Source organism: Ipomoea nil, unplaced genomic scaffold (genome assembly GCF_001879475.1).
Source record: "Ipomoea nil cultivar Tokyo-kokei standard unplaced genomic scaffold, Asagao_1.1 scaffold3321, whole genome shotgun sequence".
NCBI classification, from domain to species: Eukaryota; Viridiplantae; Streptophyta; class Magnoliopsida; order Solanales; family Convolvulaceae; genus Ipomoea; species Ipomoea nil.
The window spans coordinates 1,950,001-1,965,376 of NW_017619749.1; the positions used below are offsets into that span (position 1 = coordinate 1,950,001).

Here is a 15,376-nt window from a genome sequence, read left to right on the forward strand (position 1 = left end):
TAGGAAAGAAAAGTGGATTATAGCTGGCAAAACTAACAAGCGTCCTACACACGTCACTCATAAACGGACAACTTATTCGTCGGCCCTACTTAACAAACTTCTTACGTGGCTTCATGGAATTCATTATTTTACTGTAAAACTGTCGTCGCCATCGTGGCAGTTTTTCTTTTTGTTTCCTTTTTTCAAAATCTTATTTTTTAAATTTCTTTTACACATCAAACACCTTATGTTTAGATGACATGTAATAGCCCCTTCTATGTGAAAGGTCATGAGATCAAACCTCAGTGAAAAAAATCTTTTACAAGACGACAGTATATAAATTCGCCTCTCACGCTCCCGGCATTTTCATCTGTTTCACGAAGAAATGGCTGAAAATTACAGCTGGACAGATTGTTGGAGCTGATATGGCCAAATTGAGGTGTGTTGGCTTGGGGCGATGAAACGGAAATTTAGACGGAATCGTTAAAGGTGAGGTGCCAAATTGATAAGCATTGCAAAACGTAAGGGAAAATATCTTAGTTGTTATAAATTATTACTGCTGTAATAACTCCCAAAACCGTCACATATATTCATGAATTATGTACTCTAACTTCCAAAGCCGTTACAATATCAAACTGTGATAAAGCAAGAGATAACATATTTCAAAAAAAAAAAAAAAAAAAAAAAAAAAAAAAAACCTAAAATGGTCCCAAAAAATTGAGTGACTGGAAAAATTAGATAAACTAGTCTAGGTTATTCATAACTGATCAACTCAAACTACAATCACTTTGACCAACTTAGCTGAGTTATCTCAAATATATAATCAAATGGAATAGAAAAATGCCAAATTTTTAAACAAATTATTCGTTAATTATCAACTACTTTTAATAGCAATATAATTTTTTTTTTTATTTGTAACATTTTGTATTTTAGTAATTTGTTACACATTAGGTGTCGAGTTCGTATTGAAAAGTGGAGGGGTATGAATTGCCAGCTGTTTACAAGTAATGAAGTAACTGCCTCTGACTCCACCGACTCAACGCCTCGTCTCTATCATTCTATGCTTGCCTTGCCTGCACTCTCCTTATATAGATTCTCCTATCTTCTATGGCCATGGCTGCATTTTTCACGGAGGCGCGTACGCCTCTGCGCCGTTTAAACACTTTCAGCTTCTGGCCTTTAGTATCTGTGTAAGTTAGGTTTTTTTTTTTTTTTTTTTTTTCTGTGTTGAGTTAATGGCGACTAGCGCACGGAGAAAGGTTACGGATCGGATCAAGGGTCCGTGGAGCCCGGAAGAAGATGAGCTGTTACAGAAGCTGGTGGAGAAGTACGGTGCGAGGAATTGGTCTCTGATCAGCAAATCTATTTGTGGTAGATCCGGAAAGTCGTGCCGGCTCCGGTGGTGTAACCAGCTGTCGCCGCAGGTGGAGCACCGGGCGTTCACGGCGGAAGAGGATGAGATTATCATACGGTCGCATTCTAAGTTCGGTAACAAGTGGGCCACCATTGCCCGGTTGCTACATGGCCGGACGGATAACGCTATTAAGAATCACTGGAACTCTACACTCAAACGCAAGTGCGTTTCCAAGGCCAAAAGCTTCGTCAAGCCGCCTCAACAGCCTCAGCCTGTGAAAGGATCTTCCGGTCTGTTTTCGGCTCCGGATAGCCCTCCGGGGTCCGATTTGAGCTCTTCTAGTCTCTCAGGTGGCGTTCCTCCGCATGTTTACCGACCAGTTGCGCGGGCCGCCGGCGTCGTTCCTCCTCCGGAAACTGTTTCATCTGCTACCAACCCTATTACCTCTCTGAGTCTCTGTGTGCCCGGATCCGATTGCTCTGAAATTCCGCATTCTGTATCCCAACCGTCCCCTGCTCCAGTTTCTCTTCCTCAAATGGCTCCACCAGTATCATCTTTTCTGCCTCAAACCTATGGAAGCTTCCAATTTGGCTCACCTCCAACGGCGGAGAAACGGCTCTTTAGCCCAGAGTTCTTGGCGATGCTACAGGATGTGATAAGGAAAGAAGTGAGGGACTACATGTCCGGGATTGAACACGGGCGCCTCTGTTTTCAGACTGAGGCAGTCCAAAACGCCATTGTTAATCGAATTGGCATCACCAAGATTGATGGCTAATTTGTTTAGTAGCGTTGGTGATTAGGAGATGAAAAATAATTTTTAAGTTGGGAATAACTGGAAAATATGGCCTGTTCAGGAGAAAACGCATTAAAAAAAGAAAAAAAAAAAATTCAAAGCAACAAGCAAGCATAGTCTTTCATATCAAGGACCTAAAAATTACAAGCCAAATCCTTTATTCTAAAAACGAACGTTTAAAATTATGGGAGCGCGTTTATATTGTTCGTTTACTGGGTTTAGGGCAGCCAGTAAAGCAGATAATTTCATGACCGATTGTTACTCATAAACTGGATAACCAGCGATTAGAAGAAAAAAATGAGTCTTGGAAATGAACTTTGAAGATGTTTCTCTGCATATTAATATTAAATAAACAGCAAAAAAGGAGCCTGGGATTGAAGCCTTTTGAAGGTGCAGAGTTTCAACTGTATAAAACGAGCATTACAAAATAACAGCACCTGCTGTTGCTATTCACCAGACAAAAGCAACATGTACAATGCAACCAACCAATTTCTTAGAACAAATGGGGTGGAGGGAGGGGGCTTGAGGGCAAGATGGAGGCACTTATACAGAGCATAAGTTTTACTACGTTTTGAGCTCAGTCATCTCCTTTCTTGTTGACAACATCTGAACCTTCTGGATCAATGTATGATGATAGGAAAAATGAGCTTTGATTCTTCTGTAGGAACCTGTTTGGGAATAGAATGAAGTTGGAATGCCCAGTAAGTTGTTGGAAAATACCCAAACCATCTGTTTAATAAGCAATGTCCAATATCTCCCTCACTCCCCTAAATTTGATGACTACTGGGTAATTTCAAAACCAATAACTAATGTAAAAATGTTAAACAGCTTTCGCCTAGAAACACAGCCAGACTCCAAGTGAAATTATCCCTTTTTCTTTTTCTTTTTTTTAAAAAAAATTATTGGTTTGCACATGTAATTCGTGTCTGTCCACTGAGGTGACAGAGAAAAAAACATCATGAGAGAAATCAATTGACTGCAAGCTAAAGCTAGCCCTATACAAACTTTGTAACTGTGGGACACCAGAATGTTAGTCATCAAGAGATGAGATTGCACCAAACCCCATTCTTCCTCCTTGTACTGATATGCATGGCAGTATGGGATGATGATATTGTGAATGTAAGTTAACAAACAGGGAAGTTTTTTTTTTTTTTTTTTATAAAAAAAATAAGTAAATAGACAAGATCACTGTACCTGAGGAAGTCCTGCAATTTCTGTCGCAACTCAGTTACTGTCTCATCCTCAATATTTGCATGGTGCAATATTTCAGGAAATTTAACTGCAAAGCACAAGAAATTTAATTTATTCAAATAATGCAAGGAACTAGGGGCATTTGTTTCAATTAGTGTCATTAAGTTGATGTTGACAGCTAATTAACTTTCCTAATGAAGGCCTTAGGAAAATTGGTTCAATTATGAGACTTAGAATTCGATGAACAGCTGGTGGCAAAAAGGTCAGTCTTTTATTTTGGGTGGGGGGGGGTGGGGTAAAGCATCATGTCAATAATACGTGTAGGCAAATTTGTAGAATCTAGCATGCATGATGTCCTAAGTATCATACATGGCACAACTTACCAACTCTCATTGGATGACAGCTTTGACTTAGTAAGGATGATAAATGTTTGACTTAGTAAGGATTTCTAAATAATAAGTAATAGCATGGTTCCTAAGATATGAAAGATTTTTCACAGCACTAGGAACTCCTAATTTGGGAAAAGCATGTTTGAATCATTTTAACTCTTTCTTTGTTCTATAAATTTGTTTGGTGTATACCTATGGGCATTGGAAGATGTGTTCCAAATAAAACTGTGGAGCAATAAACCTTAGTGTACCAACCATATGTAGTAGTCTAATAGATGCAAATAAAACTGCAGACAAAAAACATGAGCATACCAAACAAACGTAATAGATGCTCAGCACCATACACAGATGAAGGAGAGACTCCATCTGTAATTGCTTCTTGATATTGCTCGCGCTCATTCTTGTAAAGGAGCATAGCAGACAATGCTTTGTCAAAGTAACATTGCAATCCACTAAGAATTTCGCTTACTGAATCAGCAATTCTTCACCCACCAAAAATATTGAACATCAGAACCACAATATCCATCCTCACAAGCTGAACAGACAATACAACTTGTGGCGCTTATGACAACCAACATGAATATCATTAAGCATAGATATATGAAGAAAGAGGTTCAAGTGGTAGACCTGGGTTCAAATCACATCACCCCACCCCATCCCCCATTTTGACGTCCCCCTCCCCCCGGCCCCCAAATAAATAAAGAAAGAAAGAAACAAAACAAGAAGAAAAAAGAGTGAAAACCATTATACTAATTTTATTTCTTGATAAACGAACTAGTTTTTAAAGTATAATGAGACCTAATTACTAACAAAAACATATTTAGTATAAATATTCACATTCCATTAGAATAAAGACTTGAGAAATTTCAGCTTCAAAGAATTAACATATCATGCAAAAGTCACTAATAAAAAGAAACAACTTGCAATAACAAATTATCAAGATAGGGTGAACTCACATTCCATCCTTTTTTAGGCGATAGTCACTATACTTGCTTAGTATTTCATTTACACTCGGAGAACGAGGAAGTTGGACAAGCTGCAAAATATGTATATAAAAGGCATTAATACCTTACACTTGTTATGACCTATGCACTTTATTTAGATTTTTTTCATTGAACTAAATGCACTTATGCTAACTTTATATGTACACCAAACAAATGTTAAACAGAGCTTAATAAACTTACACCAAACTGAATTTCAATGTATACATACAGAGAATGCTTCTTTTTTACCTTGCCCAAATGGGTAATAAATTCACAATCATCAACCAGCTGCTTCTTTAATGAGGATGGAATTTGAATGTTAAAACCAAGCTTCTCTGAAGGTAGGACACCTTTGTCCTGGAAAAAGTGATAAAACAATTCAACCCAATGCCTATATATTATCATTAAAGAAAAGTTGAGTACAATGCTTTGGGAGGTCTGACTCTACATATAGGAATTGATAGAAATGCACTAGGAAGCCAGCATTGTAGAGCCAATGTGCAATATCTAACTGGATCAAGATAGACAGCAATGAAGTATAAGCAATTTAACAGCCAACAGCACCATTAACTTTAAGAAAACAATGCATTTGTGCATTAGAGATTTCACTACAAGGATAGTTCTTTTGAGACCTAAAGCCCATTACCACTTTTCTTCTTCAAACAATAGTACAAACTCCAATAAGCAACAATCAAAGAGTCAGATAATGTTACACGCAAACAAAGACAGACAGAAAACCCCATATGTCATGATTTACACTAAAATGAATGAGACAGAGGTTTACCTTTTGAACATCTTTCTTTTGCCTTTTAGCTCTTGTCCCTGCCACAATTATTTAGTACCACCTTATAAATCATATTGAATAAGAATCCCAACACATGAAGTTGATAATAATTAAAAAGGATATCCCCAGATTGATAGATGAAAAATAGAACCAGCACAGTTAAAGCCTTCTACAAAATAATTAGCAATTGTAATCAAATCAACCACATCTTAGAGTTTTAAAATGAATCCTACACCTAATCAAAGAAGGAAAAATAGAAAGTTATTTATTTTGATATAAACACAAAGAAAAACCTCTAATGTTAGTAAACATGATAACCCTTCAGTCTACTTTTCTGTGCTTTAGTGGGGTTGGAGTTCAGAGTCACCATGCTCACACATGGACATTCTTCAGGCACAATGTATAGCAGAAAGGCATTTTTTACCAGATTGATTTACTGGCCAAGTGCTTGGCTGTTGACCATTAGGTCATATGTAGATCTAACAATATACAGTACTTTTTCTCCATAGACAAAAAGAAGGGCTCACTATGTATTCGCACTAAATACACACATAGACACAAAACCCCAAGATAGGCGGGATACGGGACAAAACAGTAGATGCTGAATCAGTAAATTTAAATCATAAAGCATAAAGTTAGCAACCTAACCAGTAGAACATTTTGCTTTTAATTGTGATCCACGCCTGGCCTTTTCGTTCTTCTTCATGTCATATTTATTATTAAGCTCCTGCTGTTTTCGTAAGTTCTCTTCAGTGACTTTCATCAATCGATCTATGCCCAACCATTCATCCCAGCTGTTAAAAAAAAGTCATTGATAAAATTTCCAAAAAGCTCAAATGCTAAGACCTCAACACATTTAAAACCACTGGTCAATCTCTCCAAATTTGGGGGAGAGAGGGTCTTTGAACAGCAATATGCTGCTGAACATGTGTACAGATCAAACAATTCTCAGATTTGGGAACAACTAGCCTCTTTGAAAGAAATTTATTCAGAATTCATTAAACTTCTGACATCATAGAAGCAGGATGTGGTAGATATACTCACTTTTTGTTCCAACCCTGCAAGGAATCAAATGCACTATGTGTCAATATCTCATAATTAATGCATAAGGTTAAGTTTCATTCTATGCAGCAAGATGTCAAAAATAAATAAGTCTAGAGGCACATTACTCACGGTATAGTGAACAAAATACTCCCATTCTGCCTTCACAAATCGAGTCTTTTGAATCTTCCCACCCAAAATGATTCCAAAAAAAAAAAAAAGAAAACAACAACAAAAGTATGAGTTCAGGAGTTATAGGGGGGAAATGGTTGATGGATAAACCAATAGAATCCACCATAAGCATTCAAGCATCTCGAATGACTCCAAAAGCATAACCAAATATGTCTGCCACCCTATAACTGTTATTGCACTCTACAAAGACTGGTGTTGTAGAGAAACCTTTATTACAATTAAGGTATACTCCAACTACAATACTCCATATCTAGTACCTTGTAATTCTAGCATCATTTCAAAATTGAGAACATTTTTATGATACTAGGTTCTTCTAACGAACAAATGAGAAACAAACATTCAATTAGCATGTTTGAGCAAAGAAATATATACTTATTCCCAGAAATCAACATGGTTAACAATTTAATCAATCATTTCCTTTACTGCTTTTGTTATTTGTTTTCTTTGAGGCTGCTTAGAAACGAGGGTTTAGATCAGAATAGAGGGAGTAGCTTTACCTTAGCTTTGTACACACATTGGTTGTGATAAGCAAGGACTTCTTCTCCTTCTTCGAAGGGGCCGGAGAGGGATGACGAATGTGGAGGCGGCGATGACGATGGCGAGTCAGTAACAGTGGTGGCGCCGTCATCGTCCGAAACGGTGTCGGAATCGTCCGTAACCATCGCCTTTAAGTTCCCCATTTTACGAGCTTCTCGTTGAATTTTTGTTTATGGAAAAAAAGAAATTAAAGAGTCTCAAAAAGGTTCTTCTGGAACAATCGGTAAAGGATCAAAGCACTTCGCTCTCCTGAACTTATCAATTGAGAGAAACGGCGGATACTAGTGGTGGCGTACGGCCACTAGCGGAGGAGATATGGCGGTCCTCTTGTCGCGGTTTAACCAGCTTTTTCCCCCCTTTTTAATCCTTCCCTCCTATTTTGGTAATCATATTTACTCTGGAAAAAAGATAGAATTCCTCTGTTATAGACTTATAGTTATTTTTTTACTGAATTTATTAAATATCTAAAAGTAGTTACAAAATTTTAAATTTTATAGTTTTAATACTCTAATATAAATCAAATCATTATGTATTAAATACTTCAAAAAGCCAAGACCTTGTGATCTAATGACATTTAAATTGGACTCTCATATGGGAGATTGTGAGTTCAAGCATCAGATGTCACATGTTACTATTACCTTGTAAATAATTATAAATGTTAAAAAAGAAAAAATTTCAAATTTTTTTTTCCTCCCATCACTTTTATAAGTAAAGCCATGATGAGCTTGTCTTAGTTTTGCCTTTAGAGTGGTTAGGATACATACGAAATAGTAAATATTCTGTGAGACACGTAATACTTTTAATTAAAATATAATAAATTTTATGAATTTTAGAATAATATTATATTTTAATTTAAAAATATTAGGCATCCTCCTACAAAACTTATATGGATAAAAATTGATACTGAACAAAATTTGTCTTAAATATATATAAAAATCTTATTCACTTAAACTTTGATCGAGCACAGTACATATTCCTAAAAGGATTGAATAAAGAGAATGTAATAAAATTGAAAGCAATAAGACTAGTAAAAATAGTACGGAGTAATTTAATAAATCTGATCTTATGGTGCAAACTATATATATATAATTTATAATTATATATTATGGGGTTGCCTTCGCTGCTAGCTAGTTGCCTTCGCCGGGGCTGGGAGTGGAAGAATTGATTTCAGCAAAAAGCTTTGCGTTTTTGGAGTTAATTTTGTGCACTGATAATGTTCCTCTTCTGATGATATCTCCTCCGGCAGAAGCGGCTTTATCGGCAACAACGTTAACGCCGAGAGGACGAGCTTCGATGTTTCCGACAAGCAAACAACTGGTGACCAACACAATAACGAACAACACCCTCAATAATCTCATCATCTCCATTATATTCTTTAATATAATGTCGATAGATAGATTAAATTATATTATCTGTCGACCTTTTGAAGCTAATATAATAAGGGAGATATTTGTTTAATAAAATATGTAGTAGTGTTATGGCGTTTGGGTGAGTTTACTGTTAAGTGTATATGGACGTATAAATAGTGGTGCATGGAGTGGACTAGTGGAGTAAGGTGCATATGGAAAGAGAAAGGACGTGGCGTTGGTCGAATGTTTGACTCTGACTGCATTATATTGTGGAAGACAATTGGAAAATGGAACCGACGACGGAGAGAGGCTGCGCTGTGCCGCCACCCCTGACGACACCTTGAATTTTCCGATGGAAGATACCAGGTAGCTTCGTTACGTTAGTGCTGGCTGCAAAATCCAACTCATCTTTGTTGAGCATATCATCATTAATGTACAATCCAACTATCAGTTAGTTGAGATGGAACACATTCTTCAATTTGGTATTAGAGCCGGAGTGTTGAGCATATCACCATTAATATGCAATTCAACTATCAACTTAGACTTTTAGTTGAGATGGAACACATGCTTCAATTATCTTCACCAAGTAGCATTAATGAAACTACAATTAAACTACATCTCTACAAAAGACAATTGTAACTGATCTTCACCAAGTCACTAACCACATCAAGATTAATGATCTAAGGGCATCCCCATTTGTTTGATTTAAGGAGATTTTGGAATAGTAAAAGTTACATTTGGGGATTTTAGACAAATGGGAAGAACAAAATTTCAGGTCATTTTTCTCCTGCAAAGAAAGAAATTTTGCAGAGGCATATGACCCACCACAGCCCACAACGTTCTGACACACCCCTTTTAATTTTTTATTTTTTTTGAAAACCCCTTTTAAATGTTATTTTGCTGGCCGTTGCATTTGCAACGGCCAGCTTTTTGTTTTTTTTTTTGTTTTTTTTTTTTGTTTTGTTTTATTTTAGTTTTTAATTTTTAATTTAACCTGTTAAATTTTTGTTTTTATTTTTTAATTATTGATTTTATTTTATTTAATTTTAAGTTATTATTATTATTAAATATATATTTATTAATTAAATTAAAATTCTTAATTATCAATAATAATATTATTAAATTTATAATTATTAATAATATTTTTATCAAATTTATAATTATAATTTTTAGAATGATAATAAATAAAAAAATAATTAAAATAGGGAAATAAAATGATGGGTCAACAAAAAGTTGTAAAAAATTTAAAATTAATGGGAAGATGAGATTTTGTGATTGAGTGAGATAGCAGATGATGAGGTGAATGTTGGGACCCACAAAAATCTGGGGTAAAATCCTCAACTATTGAGGATGCCCTAAGGGACAAACTCAATGGTTGAGCAATTAAAGGAGTGAAAATTCTTGTGTCAGTGGTTTCAATCCACTTCTAGCGGGCTAAGGTTGTGAATTTTGTACATTATTATCGAATTTATATCTATAATCATGTTAATTTTGTCTATATTGCTATTGTATATGAATTCAAATATGTCAGTGATCATAAAGTTTAGTATCATTTTTATTGCCTACTTTCATTGTGTTTCAAGAAACTTTGTATATGTACATTATTAGTTTATAGAGATTTCGGGGCTTAGGATATTTTATGAAATGTTTGAGAGTGGATGAAGATTGATAATGTTAATTGTATCATATAGTTTATATATGTAGATGAATATATTTTTATGTAAACGAATGACCCATTGTCATTATTGACTATATATGGACATTTATATGCATATGTGGTTCATGTTTAGTTGAGTTACCATAATCCTTTCAGATGTTCTCTCGGGTTGGGGTGTGGGGGCCCTATGTCTTTCAATGGTATTCCGATATTTACGGTAAGATGGCATGTAAGAAACATGTTAATGAGGTAAGGAGATAATTGACGCTAACTTAATTAAATTTTCATAAGTGCAAGATCACCAATTATTATCATTTTTAACTCATTACAATTATTAAGTATTTAATTCCAATATTTGAAGTCATCGCCAGCCTAGGTTAGAATGGGTTTTGTTTGAATGAAACGCAACCAACTTACCCATCTTAAGCATATAGCATTCAATCATCGAATTGAAGCATTCTTTGCAAATATCAAATTAAATACCCTCATTTACTTTCCTGGAACTTCCCCCATCCACTGATTATGACACCCAAACCTAACTTTGTGTCGCACGCACCAACACCCCCCCCCCCCCCCCCAATCCACTGATTATGAAACTGAGGTTTGTTCTAATAATAATAATAATAATAATAATATAATAATAATAATAATAATAATAATATCCTTATCGATGCCCAATAATGCACCTATCAAAATGGGTGAAATTCTTTTTTTAAAGTTTCAAATATATCACTAAACTTGTTGAGTTTCACCGAAGATTAAACAAGCCAATTACAGTCATCACATAAATATTCAACAAATTAAATACAATCACTAAAACTCCAATTACAATATTCATAAATAAATAAATAATCAAAAAATCACATATATAGAGGATCAACTAATTTCTAAAGGCTGCAATTCACTGGGAGAAGAAGGAATTGAAACAGCATATATAATGAAAGAGCGAAGAAATTAATGATTTGCTCCTGGGCTCGGTCCAGAGTTCTTGATATCCCCAATGGTAATCAGATCATCCGTGGAGCTGTGGCCTTCTCCCCTAGAATTCTGACCTTCCGGCTTCATTCCCGCAACGTGCAGTTCATCCATAATCTTCGCAATTGCGGCGTTTTCAGCGCTCTGATGCTCGAGACTAAGGAGGGGACGAGCTCCGACGACACTGAAAACCAAAGAACACGCAATAAAAACAGCCATGAAAAAGACCAAAGAAATAATGAGGTTGCCTCTGGCCATTTGGTCGAGATATATAGCTAGCTAGCTAGATCTTTTTAGTTGATCGCGGTTAGTTTGAGTGTTACGTTGGTTAATGTTTTGGTACACTAAAGAGTCGATGGTTGTCGGGTATTTATAGTACGACGAGAGAGGCATGCATTTATGCATGGAGGAGCGGAGGTGAGAAGAAGGTGCAGTGCAGAGATTTTCAAGGCGGCTGGCCGGCCTCCAGAAGATCAGAAAACCTTAGCTTTTTGAATGATGAGTCTGTGAGCCATTCTTTTATTCAGTTAGTCATAAAGGATTGGTGGAAATGAGGTGGGCAGTGACGGAGCATTCCACACTTTCCAGTTTCCAGGTTCTCGCAGGTCGCAGCAGTAGCATGAAAAGTCCAACAATGCAAAATAAGGTTAGTTCGTGGGACAAGAGCCTACCAAACAACAAAGGCTAAGATAGAGAATCCCTACAATCTAGACAAAAATAGAAAGATTTTAAAAAGTGGACAATATAAAAAAAAAAAAAAACAAAAAACAAAAAAAAAAAAAATCATTTGAACATGTGTTTATTGTCGGAAACGTAAGTTTCAAATAAGTTTTTACAATTTTTGGAAAACATTTTTCTAATAGTTGGTCAACATGATATGATGGCCGTTCTTCTCTATTGGAGAAGATAGGGAAGAACGACCAGATCTGGTCGGAATTGAAATAACATGTAATAACAAGTCATTTATCCGTTTTTGAGTTTCATTGACTTCATTTGACATGTTTGAGAGTTTAATTGCACTTTTATAAAGTTTAGAGGACTAATTGACTTTTGGGGTAAAGTTTAGGGCATATTTGACCCTTTTCCCTACATATCTTTATCTTACTCTATATAATAGCAAAATGTTTTTTGCCAATCAATTTCCCGCCTAAATGAAATTGCATCATTTTAAGGTATTAATTAAATACCAATTAAATGAAATTACATCATTTTAAGGTATATAATGCATCATACTTATCTATTTTCAATACATGTTAATCTACAATTATAGTTATTTAATGATGAAACAGATAATACATTCCAGTATTTTTAAGTTAACATTTTATTATATAAATTAATTTATTGTTTATTGAAAAAAAAATTAGAGTATCCGATTTTTAAAAATAAGATTAACCTGTTTTTTTATTCTTACAATTTTGTTGATCGACAACAATTTAATTGTTCATTCTAATATAGTTTTGAGAGGGAAATTTTTTTTTTTTAAAAAAAGTTACTAAATTGAAAAAAAGTTTTTAAAAATTTAAATCAGTTGCATGAACAATAATATTGGAGAGACGAATAAGTTTAAACAAATAATTATTGAACTGATATTAAGTAATTAGAAAATATGATGTATTTCTTAATTTCGTTTTAAACAATAAGTTTTACCTGAAGATGATATTGTATTTATTAGTTTGTTTTATATCTGCTCCGGTCACCCGATTTTTCAGATCGGCATTTGGGGAAGAAAGCATTTCCACAACGGCCAAAAGCTACGGTCAGATTATCTGAAAAGTTTTTTAGCAGTGGATTACTTGGACGTGCGATGATTTAAAATCGAGTGTGTCAAGACGCCGGAAACAGAGAAGGTTCGCGTAAGTCAGTGAACATTTTAGAGAGAATGATGAACACAACAGAGTAGACGGAAGCGCAATCGTAAAAAAATATGGATTAGGGTTTGGTAATCAGGTTTTATAATTGGGTTAATGGGCTCGGGTATTGGGCTGAAATGCAACGTAACTGGATTATATGGATAGATAATTAAATGTTTATTCGGCTTAGCATTGCAGGTTTTATTTTTTCTTTCATGTCATGAAATATTTCATATTTAGTTTAGATTTATATATGTTGTACGTATAATTATTATTATTAAGCAATGTTTAAGAAAAGATTTTCGTAGTTAGTTTCAATGTATGATGATGATACTGTCTTTTTAATTTATTTATATATTGTCAAGTATATGTACTATAGTCTTTAATTACAAATCATATTAATAAATATTTTTATATATAAGAAAATTTAATTTCATAATTTTTTATTGTATATTGTTTGATTTCTTAATTAAATTTTTTTTTTTATAAAAATATGTGTGTGTGTGTGTGTGTGTGTGTATATATATATAATTATTTTAATGTACACTTTTTAAATCTCATGTGGTATGTTATAACACAATTCTTTATAATAAATGCTAACAGTATGTGATGTTCGATATAACAACCAATTTAGTATTGTTAAAGAAAAATACATTACCACCACCATCATCACACCACCACCAACATCATCAACACCATACCACCACCACCTCACTACCACCATCACCACCACTACTGCCGCCGCCACCACCACTATACCACCGCAACCACCACCAACACCATACCACCGCAACCACTACCACCACCAACACCATCAACACCATACCACCACCGCTGCCACCACCACCACCATACCACTGCCACCACACTACTACCATCACACCACCGCCACCGCCATACACACCGCCACCACCGTCATACCACCACCAGTTATTATTATTATTATGATTATTATTATTATTATTATATAACAAATAACACCACTACCACTACACCACCACCACCACCACCATAATATTTTTGATATATTATTAGTTATTTTTTATTATATTTAAAATTATTATTATATATTATTATACATGTTGTAATATTCTAAATAAAATAATTAAAATGTTTAATTATACAATTCTACTCGTTTTTCAGAAAATGAACCAAACATACAAAAACAGTTTTTCAGAAGTCATTTTCCTACTTTCCAAACGGACCCTTAGTGTTATATTGTGCAATTAAAATAAGACTGATTTTTAAATAACATAATGTTGTCTAGAATTTAAGGTAATTAATATGGGGAATGAAATGTGATTAAAAAAAAAATTTGAAAATTCCTTCAAAATTTAATTCAAAGAAAGGTACATTATGATAAGAATGGTTATAATGTTGATGGAAATGTGAAGAATGTGTGATTAATTAGAGCTGGAGCACCTTTTTAGGGTTTAATGAATGGTTGAAAGTGGTAATGGATCGGTGTTTAGGGAGCGTTTGAAGTTTGTGCATTTTGTTTTCTCTTCTATCTGCATTCTGCGAGCGACAATGAGTTCTGCGGGTTCCGGCAGAGGGAAGCCCAAGGCCACCAAATCCACATCCCGATCTCAAAAGGCTGGCCTGCAATTTCCGGTGGGCAGGATCGCGCGTTTTCTTAAAGCAGGCAAGTATGCCGATCGCGTCGGCGCCGGTGCTCCGGTCTACCTTGCCGCCGTTCTCGAGTACTTGGCGGCGGAGGTATTGGAACTGGCGGGAAATGCTGCTAGGGATAATAAGAAGAACAGGATTGTGCCTCGCCACATACAGCTAGCGGTGAGAAACGACGAGGAGCTGAGCAAGCTTTTGGGCGACGTTACCATTGCTAACGGCGGCGTTTTGCCCAACATCCATCAACATCTCTTGCCAAACAAATCAGGAAAGGGGAAGGACATCGGTTCTGCTTCACAGGAATTTTAATTTTCATTTCGGGTTAGTTACTTTAGTCCTATGGAATTTTTTGGAAAATTCTCCTAGTTTTTAATAAATTCATCTAGTTTGATATACAAAATCATATGTTGCTAGATAAGAGCTTTGAGTTTGTGGATTCATCCTTTCTTCAATCTGGTAATACAACTATCTGCTCACAAATAAATGAGGAAGAAAATCTCTAACCATTTAATCAGCTAGAGATTCTTCGTTCATTAACTCTAGCTAGGTTCTCTGTGTCAACATTGTCCTTCCAAGCTCTAGGAAGTGCTGCATCACAAGACCTAATTGCACTGATTCTGCCTGTATTTCTCCCTCTTCACTGTAAGGTCAGTTGAATTCCCTTCTTGCTCCA

General features: G+C 35.3%; 3 protein-coding genes across 4 annotated transcripts; 2 read left to right on the forward strand and 1 right to left on the reverse strand.

The window, feature by feature from the left end:
- Positions 1–1,045: 1,045 nt before the first annotated feature.
- Positions 1,046–2,308, forward strand: LOC109170158 (transcription factor MYB44-like). The gene has a single exon (XM_019319149.1). It carries the CDS (start codon positions 1,215–1,217, stop codon positions 2,106–2,108), a length of 894 nt encoding a protein of 297 aa, XP_019174694.1. The 5' UTR covers positions 1,046–1,214; the 3' UTR covers positions 2,109–2,308.
- A 167-nt stretch (positions 2,309–2,475) lies between these two features.
- Positions 2,476–7,640, reverse strand: LOC109170157 (protein MRG1-like). 2 transcript variants are annotated; one of them, XM_019319147.1, is made up of 10 exons: positions 7,204–7,637; positions 6,647–6,700; positions 6,518–6,531; positions 6,122–6,267; positions 5,474–5,511; positions 4,939–5,046; positions 4,663–4,742; positions 4,019–4,188; positions 3,321–3,405; positions 2,476–2,794 (listed from the first exon to the last, which is right to left on the reverse strand). In XM_019319147.1, exons 1-10 carry the CDS (start codon positions 7,384–7,386, stop codon positions 2,704–2,706), a joined length of 969 nt encoding a protein of 322 aa, XP_019174692.1. In that variant the 5' UTR covers positions 7,387–7,637; the 3' UTR covers positions 2,476–2,703. The 2 variants fall into 2 exon arrangements, with proteins under 2 accessions (XP_019174692.1, XP_019174693.1); XM_019319148.1 differs by lacking the exon at positions 6,647–6,700 and having other exon boundaries at positions 7,204–7,640.
- A 6,904-nt stretch (positions 7,641–14,544) lies between these two features.
- LOC109170164 (histone H2AX-like) lies at positions 14,545–15,018 on the forward strand. The gene has a single exon (XM_019319155.1). The coding sequence runs from the start codon at positions 14,605–14,607 to the stop codon at positions 15,010–15,012; it is 408 nt and encodes a 135-aa protein (XP_019174700.1). The 5' UTR covers positions 14,545–14,604; the 3' UTR covers positions 15,013–15,018.
- The last annotated feature ends 358 nt before the right edge of the window (positions 15,019–15,376 follow it).

Excerpts from the sequence above, each read along its gene's own strand:
- LOC109170157 (XM_019319147.1), bottom strand. The coding sequence starts at position 7,386 with ATGGGGAACTTAAAGGCGATGGTTACGGACGATTCCGACACCGTTTCG. Across the intron at positions 5,047-5,473 it reads AAAAGAAAGATGTTCAAAAG|GACAAAGGTGTCCTACCTTC; the intron begins GTAAACCTCTGT and ends CACTTTTTCCAG. Across the intron at positions 2,795-3,320 it reads AAATTGCAGGACTTCCTCAG|GTTCCTACAGAAGAATCAAA; the intron begins GTACAGTGATCT and ends ATTCCCAAACAG.
- LOC109170158 (XM_019319149.1), top strand. The coding sequence starts at position 1,215 with ATGGCGACTAGCGCACGGAGAAAGGTTACGGATCGGATCAAGGGTCCG.
- LOC109170164 (XM_019319155.1), top strand. The coding sequence starts at position 14,605 with ATGAGTTCTGCGGGTTCCGGCAGAGGGAAGCCCAAGGCCACCAAATCC.